Source organism: Dipodomys ordii, unplaced genomic scaffold (assembly GCF_000151885.1).
Source record: "Dipodomys ordii isolate 6190 unplaced genomic scaffold, Dord_2.0 Scaffold51, whole genome shotgun sequence".
NCBI lineage: Eukaryota > Metazoa > Chordata > Mammalia > Rodentia > Heteromyidae > Dipodomys > Dipodomys ordii.
In genome coordinates, this window is record NW_012267267.1 from 9261836 (window position 1) to 9276615 (window position 14780).

The 14780-nt window shown below is 34.1% G+C and overlaps 1 protein-coding gene across 1 annotated transcript in view; it reads left to right on the top strand.

Moving 5' to 3' along the window:
* The window catches only part of Lrrc7 (leucine rich repeat containing 7), a 284370-nt gene that overhangs the window by 221959 nt on the left and 47631 nt on the right, over positions 1 to 14780 (top strand). Inside the window, exons 20-21 of the mRNA XM_013020506.1 lie at positions 71 to 211; positions 9584 to 9703. Of these exons, the coding sequence (XP_012875960.1) occupies positions 71 to 211; positions 9584 to 9703 (261 nt within the window). The remainder of the gene's footprint in view (positions 1 to 70; positions 212 to 9583; positions 9704 to 14780) is intronic.

Below are 14780 nucleotides of genomic sequence, written 5' to 3' on the forward strand. Positions count from 1 at the left end.
ATGTTCATGTAATGATCAGTTTGTTGAGCATGTGTTCACATCCTGTCACATGATTATTTCCTCTACTCAGAATGCTGCTTACAAACACAACACAGTTAACCTTGGCATGCTGCCCTATGGAGGTATTTCAGCAATGCATGCAGGCAGAAGCATGACTTTAAACTTGCAGACTAAGTCTAAATTTGATCATCAAGAACTACCTCTTCAGAAAGTAAGTATGGACTGCCCTACATGTGTCAGCATACCAAAGCCAATTAATGTTGTTTGTTCACTTAATGTATTTAGGCTGTACATACAACCCTGATTATTATAGACTCTCATGAGTCCAAAATGTACCAGGGTAAATAATGTAAAGCCTGAATTCTTAGCTGCTAAATGTATTTTTGTAAGACCAATTATCAGGTTCCTGCCATTTGAATTGAGCATTGCTTTTTGGATTGAACAGATACATGGCTTTTTCTGTTGCTTTACAAGTCATTTTTCTTACATATTTTTTTATTCTTTGTTTTTCTTTCTTTTGTGTTAACATGTTTATGCTTTACTCTTTCAGAGGTAGTCCTGACTTCTCTTGATGATACATTTTTAGAATAGAGCTGAACATTATTAGTAGATTTCAACTGATTTCTTTGGAAAAGTCATCAAAACCTAAACTAGAATGGAAATTAAATGGTTGGTGCTTTTAACTGCTTTTCCAGTTTACTTTCTTTATGGCAAATACAATACAGAAATACAAGATGAAAATCAAGTTGTGGCTTAGCCAGCAATTGCTATTCTTCCTAAGTTAATAAAAAAGTAGCAAGTTAACATACGTTTAATAAAAATGTAGGCATAATTAATGGGAATATCCTATAAGAGGATGTTTCAGGCAGTCAACGGTTGCTCATGCCTATAATCCTAGCTACTCAGGAGGCTGTGATCTAAAGATTGCAGCTCGAAGCCAGCCTAGGCAGAAAAAAGTCCATGAGACTCTTATCTCCAATTAACCACCAGAACACCAGAAGTGAAGCTGTGGCTCAAAGTGGTAGGGCATTAACCTTGAGTGAAAAAGCTCAGGGATAGCACCAAGGCCCTAGGTTCAAGCCCCACAGCCAACCAGAAAAAAAGGAAAGAACAAAGAAAGAAAGAACAATATTTCATTGTCAACGAAATATATGCTTATTTTCAACAGGAAAATGTGAGAATGCTTATTCTACATGCTTTCTTTCTTAGTTATATTTTCATAGAGACTAATGAATTATTTTCATACAATATGTCAGTATGTCTACATATTAATGCAGTGATAAGCCTAGAAAGTTTATGTGAAAAAAATGAAAAATAAAGTCAACAGAATGACAACAGTAACCTCCAAACACATTTTCTTTATAGTAAAATAAATAAACAAATTCTTATCCTCCAAGGAATGTCGTAAAATTTCAAAAATCATGTTTTATTGTCAAATTTGTCTCTAATAACTCTATTAGTCTCCCTTAACTCCAAAGAGTTGGTTTTTTGACTCTAGGTAGAATCACAAAATCAATGAGATGCTTATAACTGCATCTTCTTCGCCATTCAATATCACTTAAATGAAACAAAGCAAATCAAGAAACCTAACTAAACCAGAAACTTTGAATATCATTTCACCTTTCCTCAGCCTCCTATGACTTGGCAGTGGAGGGCTGAAAACTTTTTCTCCAAGAGAAATTTACTTTGGGTATTTGCTAATGTCAGCAATATAATTAGTCTCACTATAGCCAATTTCACAGTAGCAAATGCATATCATTGGAATCAAAATTGGAACAACTTGGATATAAATGGCTCCTGTGAGCCAGTACAAGTTGGCTCCAAATGCCACCCCATGACCATTTTACGTGATTCCCTACTTTAATACTATCTGTCTTTCATGGCCCCTCAGATGGCAGGTGCCCAAGGCTCTCATCCTGTTTCCTAACAAAAGAAATTTTCTTAGAACTTATCAGCACTATGAAATAGAAAAAATGTTACTTGGGTAGACACCTCTCCTAGAAGGCTTGGGAATTCAATAGAAATAAAACTAGTTTCAAAAAAACAAACTTTCAAAACCCAGTGAGCAGATTAAAGAGATTTGGGTATGAAGGAAGCTATTGCTTCCTGAATCATCTGAAATTATATTAAATGAAAATTCCCTTATTTTGCCTAGTTTTGGGCCCTATTCACTCTTCAATCTACATACTAATACAGATGTGGGCAGTATCTGAAAAAAATCACAATATACCCAAAATGGCGTGGCTCAATGTCTAAATTATTCTTCAGTAATAAATTAGGGACATGTACATTGCTATATTAATTTTATGATGTAGTTTTGGATACCCTGGAGAATGACTTGCTTATCCATAAATATAGCTATAAGATGTTCTTTAATAGGAATAATACAGAGTTGTATTCAGGGATTTTTCAACCATCCCCTTCTTTTGAACACAGAGATGACCTACAAGCTTTCTTTTTGGAGACTATTAAATTATAAATCAAGGATGATTGCAAGTATATGCCATAGTAAAGTAGTTCACAATGATTAATGAATTACTAGCAATATTTTATGTCCTACATAAAGAAGTAGGAAGAAGAAGAGGTAGAGGAGGAGAAAAGGTAGAGAAAGGAAGAAAAGAACCAGAGAAGACAAATACTCCCTATGTCAGAAGACATTATGATTCAAAAAGTATCCATTTAGGGTTTTAAAATATATGTAATACTCAGCCTGGCATGGAATAAAGAAGAAAAATTACAGATATTCAAAATACATAGCAAAATATATTTCTCAAAAGTGTCAGGTTCTGCTCTCTCTCTCAGATTCCAATTGAAGCTTCTGTCCTTTGAGCCCAACTATATTTCTAGGGATTTTTTTGATGGTTTTTTCCTTGGCTTGGGGCTTGAACTGAGGGCATGGGCACTGTCCCCAGAGTCACTGGCACCTGCCTCTCCTGCAGAGTTTTGATTTTGGTTTGCTTAATTTTCCTCACGTACTACACAATCTTTCTTAAAGTACATGCTCTCTTGCTGGATGCTTCTGGCTCACACCTGTAATCTTAGCTACTCAGGAGGTTGAGACCTGAGGATCTAGGATTTAAAGTCTGTGAAACTGTTATCTCCAACTGAGCACCAAAAATGCCCCGGAGTGGAACTGTAGCTCAAGTAGTAGAGTGCTAGCCTTGAGCAATAAAGCTCAGGGACAGCACCCAGGCACTGAGTTCAAGACCAACACACACACACACACAAACACACACACACACACACACACACACACACACACACACACACACACTATGCGTTCTCTGAAATTGACTGTTCTTTGGCTTTCCTAGCCATTGCAAACATCTCACATGATGGAGAACACATTTCCTGTGAACCCTTCTTGCCAGAAAAGATAGGCTAAAAATTAGTTGTAATTGAAATCTATTACAACATTTTTACTACTTAAAATAATAAAATGAGTGTCTTGGGCATTTGAGATATTTGTCCAGTAACTAAATGCTTGCTATTTATAAGAATTGCACTACAATGTAAGGTGACATCAATTATAACAATTACCAGTTAACAAAAGTGACCGTTTTCTTGAGGAAATTATGTAGTTGTCTCTATTATTCATAAGTACCCTGAGTGATAATTCTAGCCATCTCAAATTAAATGTTGTGACTATTTACACTGAGGTTTCCTACAAAGAGTGAGTAAAGCTTCCCAAGGAATCTAAATTAATGTTTTCACCTTTGAGAAGTTAAGCACATATCTAGGTAGGTGATACCCTTTCCAGAGAGCAGTTAAGGGGCTAAAATCAGATCCTAGTATCATTCTCTCTGCTTGTCAATTCTTGCTTCCTGCAAGTAGCAGGTAGGAGCTCTTGTCTTGAAACTAATTTCTGTTAACTAATTAGATATAACTATTTATGAATAAAGATAGGAAAGTCTGGGCACTTGATAAAGTACTTATATTGTGAATACTTAGTGAAAGGAAAGAGAAGACTCTTCTAGATTTTATTTATTTTGAATAGTTCTCATTTTAACATAGTTATTATATACCAACTCAAATGTTTTATATATATATTCTATGAAGGCCTTCTTTTATATAAGCTTTCTGTAATTAAAAAAGTAAATTATAATTTTTTGGAACTCTTAAACTTTTCTTTAATGCTAACAAATAGCAATCTTAGTATAAAGATTTAATATTTTCTTTGATTGATGCCCAGAAAGTGTAATAGTATGCATAATCTAGAACATTTGATGTATGTCAGCTACAAAGCTATAAAATTATTAGTATTTTCTATTTGTTTTTATTTATTCATTTATCCATTTATCCATTCATCATTTTTTCCTGCCTTTCCAAAAAGCACTCAAGGCAACTTTCTAGAATGTAATTAATGGTTCCATGTGCTTTCTCTGGATGTGTTCTGTTGTAACTGAGCAAAGCTATTGTCTCAAAATTTTGTGTTATCAGAGAGAAATACAACACTAAAGAAAAAAACAAGTCATTTCAAACTATTATTTTTATTACTAGATGATTAACAGAATAAATAAGTATTTCCACTGACAGGCAAAAACAGTCTAGGGATTATTGAAAATCTACGCATTCTTAGTGTCAGGAGATATTTTGAACATGATTTTTTTTTGGTCTGGTAACTCAGAAACAAAGCCCGTAAAACATATTCATTGCTGTGGAAATAAATGAGGAAACTGAGGAATCACACCTGCACGTTTACTGGTTTACTGTTAGATCCCCTGGACCTGGCAAAGTAGTAAATTGAATTTAAACCCTACTCTGCTTGGTACTCAAACCTATGCTCTTTTTTCTATATGATGTTGTTTTCTCATGTATTTGTAAAACTTGACATTACCATAGAACATGGCTCATGATAGTTGATTAAGTTCCTCAGTAGTCATTATTATCTTACATTATCTTTTTTTAAAAAAATCTAGAGAAGTAGCTATTATGAAATGGAAAAAAACAGTGCATAAGTAGAATATCTTAATCAGACAACATGCAATCCTAGTTATTCCCTATATACCACAGGTATAGTGATCTCTTAGCTGAGGTAAATAAATGCTAGTAATTACTTTGTGCTTTGTCAGATCCACTTGCATTTTCTCAGATTAGGGACCTAAAAGAAATCACTAAATCATCAGGCTGCTGCAGCCCCAGAGACAAACAGGACTGGGGTAGAAATCAATAACCTTTCCTTAAGCTCCTCATTCCAGGGTAGCTGGTTACTAATGTAGTGTTGTCTCTTCAACAGTGGAGAAATTGGTAATCTCTCCTTTAAAAAATTATTATAATATTATACCATAAAATCTATCACTTACTGGCTTATAAAATCAGATATTGATATAAATTAAACAGTATCAGGGAAAGGGAGCCTAAATTCATAAAAATGTGTGTGTTATATAATTGTTTCATAGAATTTTGCCTGGAAGAGCATGGTCTCGCTGCCAGTTTTATTGGTTTAAAAAAAATATAGTTGATACTCATCTCACCAGCTATGAGAAATTTATGTAGCAATGTATATACCTAAACTGTGTTTAAATTTCTAATGTTCCTTCTCACTGAATCTTACTAAATGTCTTGGGATCAGAGCATACCACCATTTCATATGCATTTATTAAACTTGGTGCAAAGGGTTACTTAATGCCATTTTTTCCAGCTGAAAACAAAGCAAGATCTATGTTGCACTTCAGGGCAACTCATGTCTATAATTTCTATTGATTTTGTTGCACTTATTAATGGCTACCTATCTGTCAAGAATGATTTGCTTACCTTTCTAATTCTGAAATAAAAAAGCCTTCAGTTTGTAAATACACACAAATCCCCATAGACAGTGGCAAAATTCCTAAAATAATTTTCATGTCCCTATGAATGCTTCATCACCATTACAATGAAATGTAGATTGAGAAATTACTTGGGCATTCCACTATGCTTACAGATGGAACCCATGAAGCCACAAGCATTTATACCTTAGCTCAGCACATACCTACTTTTGTAATACCTATTTTTTTTCAAAAGACATGCTGAAAAATAATTTTAATGAAAGTACTTTGGCAAATTATCATTTAATGGCTTTGGTTGGTGGTAGTAACAGGTTGTTTTGTTCATTTGTTTGCTTACTTAATGCAAGGCTTTGCTATATAAACTGTGCTGCCCTCCTACTCATGAATACTGAGATTACAAGCATGAACCACCACACTGCCAGGGAAAATTATTTTGAATACATTATTTTGATCACATTTTATAAATTTATGGTAATGTTCTTTACTAATCACAGGTCAATTACTAAACTAACTAGATCTTTGTGTTCATAAGGGATCTGTCCCAAGACCTGGCCAAAATGCCAATTGCTATTGCCACTGTCATATAGTTTCTTCAACAAAATAGCAATAAGAATTTCACAAGCATAGTGGATGCCATCAGATAAGAACAATGCTGCTCACATGTGTGCAGACATATACTTATGAAAATATACAAATATTTATAAAGACATACATATGTACATTTTATGTCTCAGCAAAATTAGAACTTACTTCTTTCGATAGATATGATTATTCATGGTAATCAAAATCATAAATATTCAATCTACAAATGTCCTCACTAGCTTTTGGGATTAGTGTCTGCTCAGCAATCCTTCTACTCAGCAACATAGAACTTCTTATCCATTTATCTGTGTAAGTGGTTATATATGATGCAAAAAATAAGATTCACCTTACTCTATAAAGTATCTACAGATTGTATCAAGTATGTGGCATGAGAAATAACTGAATTAAATGCTGAACTTTAATTGTTTTCTGTAATAATAGATTTTCAACATGTATGGCCTCAGCTTTCTTACATTATCCACTTGCTACTTTTCATCATTTTAATTTTTTATCTATTACAGAAATTTAGCAACTAAACAACTGAAATTAAAACAATAGACATACTCTATTGAGAAAGAATGTGAATGTATTATATGTAATCCTCTGTTGTTTTTGGGTTTTTTTGTTTTGTTAGTTTTGTTGTTGTTGTTGTTGTTGTTGTTGTTTGAACCAGGTGTGAGGCTTGAACTCAGGGCCTGGGCACTGTCCCTGAGCTTTTATGCTTAAGGCCAGCACTCTACCACTTGAGGCACAGCTCCATTTCTGGCTTTTGTTTTGTTTTGTTTTTGGTGTTAATTAGAGAAAAGAGTCTCACAAACTTTATTGTCCCATCTGGCTTCAAACCTCAATCCCTAGATCTCAGCCTCCTCAGTAGCTGGGATTATAAGCATGAGCCAATGGCTCCCAGCCACAATTCTTTTTTGGTCTTCATACCCCCACCACAATGCAGTATCAATAGGTTGTCTTCTTTATATTTCTGCAGATTAAGTTGTTCCCAGGGTGAGTCATTTAAGAAAAAATAGTCAGGAGACTCTTGAAATTAATGAAACAGCTGTCAAGACATCCCCTTAATTTTGCTGTGTAATCAAAGTACCTCTTTAATGTTTCCGCATGTTTCTGTTCCCTTTGTCCTCTGTTATAGAGAAGAATTGCTTTCAGTTTTAATTCTAACTTTAAAGGTGCAGATTAATTTTTAGATTCATGAAGAGGCTAAACCATTATGACATTAAAATTTTGATAAAGATTTAACCTCTTTCATGTGCCAAAAAGAATTTTGCAGCTCTCAGCTGCTTTTTAATGATAACTAGGAGTTATATCTGGGTAGGTAAGCAAGCATAGAAGAACTAGAGAAATGGTATGGATAAAGAAAGTAAATCTGTGTTGAATTCTGGCCACTTCTCAAAAATTTGAATTGCACAGACCTGGCAGATAAACAAATTTATTATCCTATCTCATTGGCAAAGAAACCAAACTAGCACAATAGATGGAAACTGAAAATTCAGAAAATGCTAACCAATACTACTTAAGCCTTATAACTAGGTTTTAATTGCTTAAGTGTACTATTTTATCACATTTCAATATGATAAGAAAAGAATATATGTAAGAAAAATATGCATGAGCATATGTGAACATATTTATCTGGAAAAAATAAAGACTAGAAACTTCATGCTTGTAACCAGACAAGCACTGACCACACTCCAGATCACTTTCCTGTTCTTAAAATATATTATCCACATTTTACCATGCAAACACAAATCAAATCAATCCTAACGAACTCAACAGCTTACATTCAGGAACTTTTTCTCCCTTTTCACACTTCCTCCTGGGTTTGTGAAAAAAAATTAACCAGACCAAAGTAAAAGAGGAAAAATGAGTTAGCTATTGTTCTTTATATCCATTAGCTCCACCACAGACTTGATAGAATATTATCATGAATCCTGTTTTAAAATACTTCTGAGCAGTACTTCTTTAAAAAAAGGCATGTGACAAGAATATATATTGGGTGGCTATATAACTAAAGGAGAATAAGCTAGTTCCAGTCCTATCATCAGATGAAGGCTGGCAAGCAGCTCCCGTGTGTATGTCATGGTAAGAATGGCCTCCTTTTCTGGGATTGAAAGAAAATGCTTTGCACAAAGTACAATGGTACATACACACTCTACCCATGTTTTATCAGTAGGATTCCTTCTGAACTAGTGCAAAAATGGCATAGGATAATAGCTCTATTACATAAAATTTCCCCAGGAAACCAAGAAGTATTTTTACTAAAAAAATAGTTGCATACACATTCTCTCTGTATATATACCATACCACTATGTATCTCTCCCCTGTAGGCTAACATTCTGTTGATGTGGGAATCTATTAGTAATTATTGGAATCTAATAGTGGAATCTAATATTAAAAGCTACTATTAGAAGCCAATTGCTACTAATATTAGAACCTAATAATGATATTTCTGTTGTTATTTGTTAAAACATAATAATGATATTTCTGTTGTTATTTGTTAAAAAATGAATCAGGCAAAAGATTTTACCTTATCAAGAGTTTAAACTTTAATATACACTTGATCTATACAAATAAATAAGTTGGTAACTAAAACAGTCATGATTTATTTACAGTGTGCTTCAAATATAATCATTTCTTTTAGGCTGCTTTATTAAACGTTTCCCTTAAATCTGCTTATCAGTAATGGCACAGTACCATAAATCTTGAACCATGCTAGTATTAATTCTATTTTGGATTAGTGAGAGCTGTATCTCCCCAAATTATTATTGCAGTATTATAAGACTTATTTTTAGTCTGTGGCTTGGAATAGTATAAGCTCTAAACTATGGTTTATATGGTTTCAATTTATATTTTAAATGGTAAGATAGAAATAAATTTAAATGGTAAGAAGAAATAAATTAAGGAAACGTAAAATATTGGTATTTTTAACAATTGATTAGTTTTATTCTGATTATTTGTATTCAGGTACTGTAAATAATCTAAACTTGTATTTAAAATGTAACAAATAACTCTTAGATGGTTCTTTTAATTGTATTTTTCACTGCTTCCTAAAAGCTATCAACTTAGAATTATTGCTCAGTAAATAGTATATATTAATACTACCAGTTAGGTTATATGTTTTTCTACAACACACAAAATTAATTTTACCATAATTATTAGGGACTCTTTTCAGAAAACTATGATAAGCTTCTATTACATCACTAAAGAATGCCATACCATTTTCGCAATAGACCCCGTCCCAGCAAAGCAACATTTTAGACAATGGACAAGAAGATCTATCTCCTAGTGGCCAATGGAATCCTTATCCACTTGGGAGGCGGGATGTACCTCCGGACACCATTACTAAAAAGGTAATCAATTTCAAATTGATAACAAACCATCAACCAGGCACCTTCATTGTAATTTCAAATTGATAACAAACCATCAACCAGGCACCTTCATTGTAATATGTAATCCATATTTTGTGTCTTAACATCATTCTTACCTTTGTGAACAATTTAGTCTAAACCTCATCCCGTCTTATAAAAATCATTCAACTATTAAATCCATTGAAAAGAATAGAAAATGAACATGGCTAGATGCTCAGAGTTAGCTATGTATGTTTTTAAACATCCCTAACATCTCTGTGCAGACACTGCCAGTCTCACAAGGATTTTAAGAAATTCTTTGAAGTGCAAGTACAGAAAGCTATGTGACATATCTTTCTGTCTCTCTTGCCTTCAATGGTGTCTTGTACCCCCGTGGTATAAAATAATATTGGATCACATAAAGATTTGGTACACCATTTCTGAAATTGTGACAGCTAATTGAACAAAAACACTTAGTGAGCAACAATATGTACATCAGTAAGGTGCTGAGCACTCTCTAGGTGCTAGAGAATAAAAAATGAAAAAATATATTTACCTGAAGAGTTTTTTAATCTAAGGAAGTACATGAAGTGTATTGGCAGCCTTTCTATTACATGATAGGACATTATAAGGGGAGTGAAACAGAAAGCCATACCAGGAGGAAGATTTTTGCCACATATGTAGGAGGCAAATTATGTCTATTATTCCATAAGTATTTTTAAAGCTCATACTAATCACCGTAGGAACTGTGTGTACAATTCTTAAATTTTAAAAATTCCAGGGAGCAAAGAGAATGAATAAGTAAATTAATATTAAAACAAATTGAAGCCTTCTGTCACTAAAGGAAATGAAAACGAGATGCCATTTTACATTTACCAAACTGGTAAAAATGAAGAAGTCTAGAAAACAAAAAGAGGTTTGAAAGTATAGGAGACATTTTACACTTCCAAATTGAATACAAAACACACACCACTCTGATAAGAAATCACATTGTGAAATTGAACATACTCTACATCCAGCAAATCTCCTCTAAATTAGAAAAAATCTCCTTTAAAGTAGAAAAACTCTTACACACATCATTCAAGGGATGGTCAGTGCTTACAATATCAGAAAACCAGGCAAACAAATTTCTATCAACAGAAAATTGCTCAAATTCTGTTATGCCATGAAGAAATACTCATAGAAATTAAAAAAGTATGCCTGCTTATCATGCTCAAGGCCCTGAACTCAAAGCCTGGTACTATCAAATAAATAAGTAAATAAAATAGTAAATTATGTCTACAACCATGTCTTGGAAAACGTAGTTCAAATGGGAAAATATTTCAGGAACATGAGGAATATGATGTTTTTAAATCTCAGAAAAAAAAAACTGGAAGTGGCTCAAGTGGTAGAGAGCTCACCTTGAGCTGAAGAGCACAGGGACAGCGCCCAAGCCCAGAGTTCAAGCCCCACGACTGACCAAAACAAAAACAAAAAAAGAAACAAACAAAATTAAAAACTACTAAGTATGTGCATAAGAAAACTATTTTATAAAGACATAGAATTTTATGCTTCTAAAGAGAATGCACAGAGTAAGATCAGAGAAGTGATTGATACCGTTTAATGCTGCTAAAATTCTAAAATCCAATATGGTTCTTCAGCTCTACTTTTTAAACTTTGCTGTGTATTTTTTAATTAGAATGCATTCATTACTTATAGATATATTGCATCATTGCATATAGTCTTTGTAACTCTGGTGATTTTTCCCTGGTGACTTTAATGCTCTGTGTGTGTGTCTGTGTGTGCACACACACGCACACATGCGCACATGCACACACACACACACACATGCACACATGCACACACACACACACACACACACGTATGCCAGTCCTGGAGCTTGAATCTCCGGTTTGGGTACTGTCCCTAAGTTATTTTTTTGCTCAAGATTAGCACTCTACCACTTGAGCCACAAATCTAATTCCAGCTTTTTATTTTTTTGTGGTTAATTGGAAATAGGAGTCTCACAGACTTTCCTGCCTGGGGTTGCTTTGAACAACAATCCTCAGATATCAGCCTCCTGAGTAGCTAGTACTCCAGACAGTAAGCCAAGAACATTCGGCTGATGTCAATGCTTTTTAAAGATATATTTCATATCTAAAATAATTGGTAATACAATTGATATGTAGAGACCGTGCTTATTATTAATTTGCCTATGCGATAATATCTAGCACTAAACAGAATGTAATGTTTATTGTGCTTCGTGCAAGGAGCACAGGATGCCAACTATGACAGGGAATACTATGAAAAGGGAACACATTTAATGAAGAAACCAAAGGAATTTAAGGATAGTCTTACTTAGTGTCAAATAAGATTGGAAAGAAGGAAACACCAGATTATTCTGGGCTTTATCCTTTAGGAAATGGGAAGGGGAAATGTGAAGTACTTTAAAGGGGGAAAAGAAATGTCAAATTTTCATTAAAAGACCACTCTGAGAACTTTTCAGAGATTGAACTAAAGGAGAAAGGGTGGAGACAGGAACAACAATTAAGAAGCTTCTCTAGTTATCCAAAAGATAACAGATGGAAACATAGATGATAGGCAGAAAGGCACAGGTCTCATATAGTCTTAATCGTTAGAGCCAAAAGCATCTTGTGTTTGACTGGACATAGAGCATAGAGATAGGTAAAACCACTAAGGTTGATAACCAGGTTGCTAAAGTGGTTGAGCTAGTGATGTCATTCCATTCACTGAAATGGAAACTATAGAAAGAATAAGTGATGGAAGGGAGAAAGAAGGAGAGCTTCAATTTTAATATATTGGTTTGAAGTATCTTTAGGACAACCATATGGATATTTGATTATCTATCTGAAGTTCAGTAGTGAAGGCTGAGCTGATGAAAAGCATTTGCCAATCATCAGTGTATGTTATAATTCAGCCTTCAGTGAGACAGACAAGGATTGTGCCAAGTTCTATGGAAACACTAACATTTACAAGATGTACTTTGGAATAAGATACAGAGGGGAAAAGCCAAAGTTTTACCCAATAGAAATCTCCACCATATGTTGTAGCAACTTCAAGGCAAATAGTCTTGCATAGAAAAAAACTGCAAATGAAGATTTAGATAAGAGACAAACTGATGAAGATCTAGAGACTGGGGTTTATTCTTCTGTTCTATGATTCATAAGGACCTAGATGTTTTTAACTTTCCACAGTCACCCATAATCTTGTCCTAAAGCTGGTTTCTCTCAATGATAAGATGATTCCAGGGACAATTGGTGCTACCCATTTTCTCTTTCAAGGCCAGCAAGGAGACAAGCTTCCAATGGCTGTCTCTTATACGTAAAACCTTTCTCCCTCAAATCAACAAGCCTCTCTCTATATTTTGTGGATTCCAACTAGCTAAGCACTTTCTATTAAAGAAAAAGAAATGATGTAGTTCTGAGTTTGGCTTTAACTAATTAGTTGGACTAGATGGGACTAATAGACAAGATGGAACTGACATCTCTAATGAAAACTAAAGAATAACATACAGAAGAAATTCAAGATAATAGGATACCTTTGGAACCAACAGGAAAAATAAAATATTTCAAAGAGGTTATGGTCAATAGCATCAAATGATGCCCTCAGAAAATCAACAAGGTCTCTATGATGAAGAAAAGGCTCCCTGAATTTGGAAACCTAAAAAACCCAATAAAGGAGTTTCTATTTGGAAAAAAGGTAGTGTAATGAATGTGGTATAAAAATGACTATAAGGAAAACAAAAGGGGTATATAGGAATGATATATGTCTGAACATTTATAAAGGCTGGAGAAGAGAAGTGATTAGTGAAGGGGAAAATGGAAGTGCTGGACAGGAAAGGAGAGAATCTGCTTCATATGAGAAAGAAAGGTTAATATGTACATTTCGTAGGCTATTGAAGGAATACATCATATTCAGTTATGTAATTGTAAAAGACTGTTAACGTTTTTGTCTTCCAAGAAAAATTCTTTTTTATCTTTAAGTAGTAGTACAAAAGCACAAACAAAGCAGTTTGTGAATTCAGTGCATCTTGTTCAATGTCACCTCTTTCAATATTCTTACCGGGCTACTTTAACTAGTTAATTGGACTAGATAGGACTAATAGACAAGGCTACTCCTTCCCTTACTTCTCTTAATTTTGTAGGATATGCATTAAATTTTTACTGCATTCTTCTCCCTTTCTTCTCTGCATTTCTCTACCTCCCTCCTCTTGACCCCACCCCCTGTCAAGTATCCATTCCAATAAAAATTCTTAATTATTTATTACTCTAAATGCTTACATTATCTATATATACACCCATTCTTCTTAAGTTTATTTGAAAAGTCCATAACAATATGTTAAATCATAGTATCAGTTCAAATGAGGATGATCGTTTTCTTGCATCACTACTTACTCTAGGAACCTCCTATCATTCTATGATTGGTTATAAACATCTGTGAAATCATTAGCTTCATCAAAGGCCAAAGTAATTGTTTAATCTACCTGAAAACCTTATTAGGTTGAGCATCCCTAAAGAGATTTAAAATCAAAAGGAAATATCTATACAGACATGTTGAGACAGAAATAGCAGTGCTAAGGTAACCTTAAATAAATATGAGTTCAAACACTTCCCTTCTACAACAGGCAACTAAGAATCTACAAACCCCTGTCAATATGTATTTGAAAATTCTTTAATATGTGAATTTGAAGTATTCAAAGGTCTCCTTTAGTATTCCTGAGTCTACCCTCCCTGAGTGCCTGTCTTTTCTAGAGTGTTCAAGGTTAAGTTCAAAGAGACTTGACAGTTAGAAAGGTAAGGATGGATAAAAAGGGTCAGTATCAATGGACACAAGTGAAGACAAAGGTATAAATGGTTGCTGATTAAGTCTTGACTCACAAAACACTCCCTTTATGCTGAACTTCCCTGTGACTTCCCACATCTATACTGTTAGCTCAACCATTAAGGGCTTGTGATTTGCCAGGACATCATCTATGAGGCAAGTAAAGAAATTTATTATATAAAACTAGAAGAAATGATGTGGAGTGTGTGTGTGTGTGTGTGTGTGTGTGTGTGTGTGTGTGTGTGTGTGTGTGTGTGTG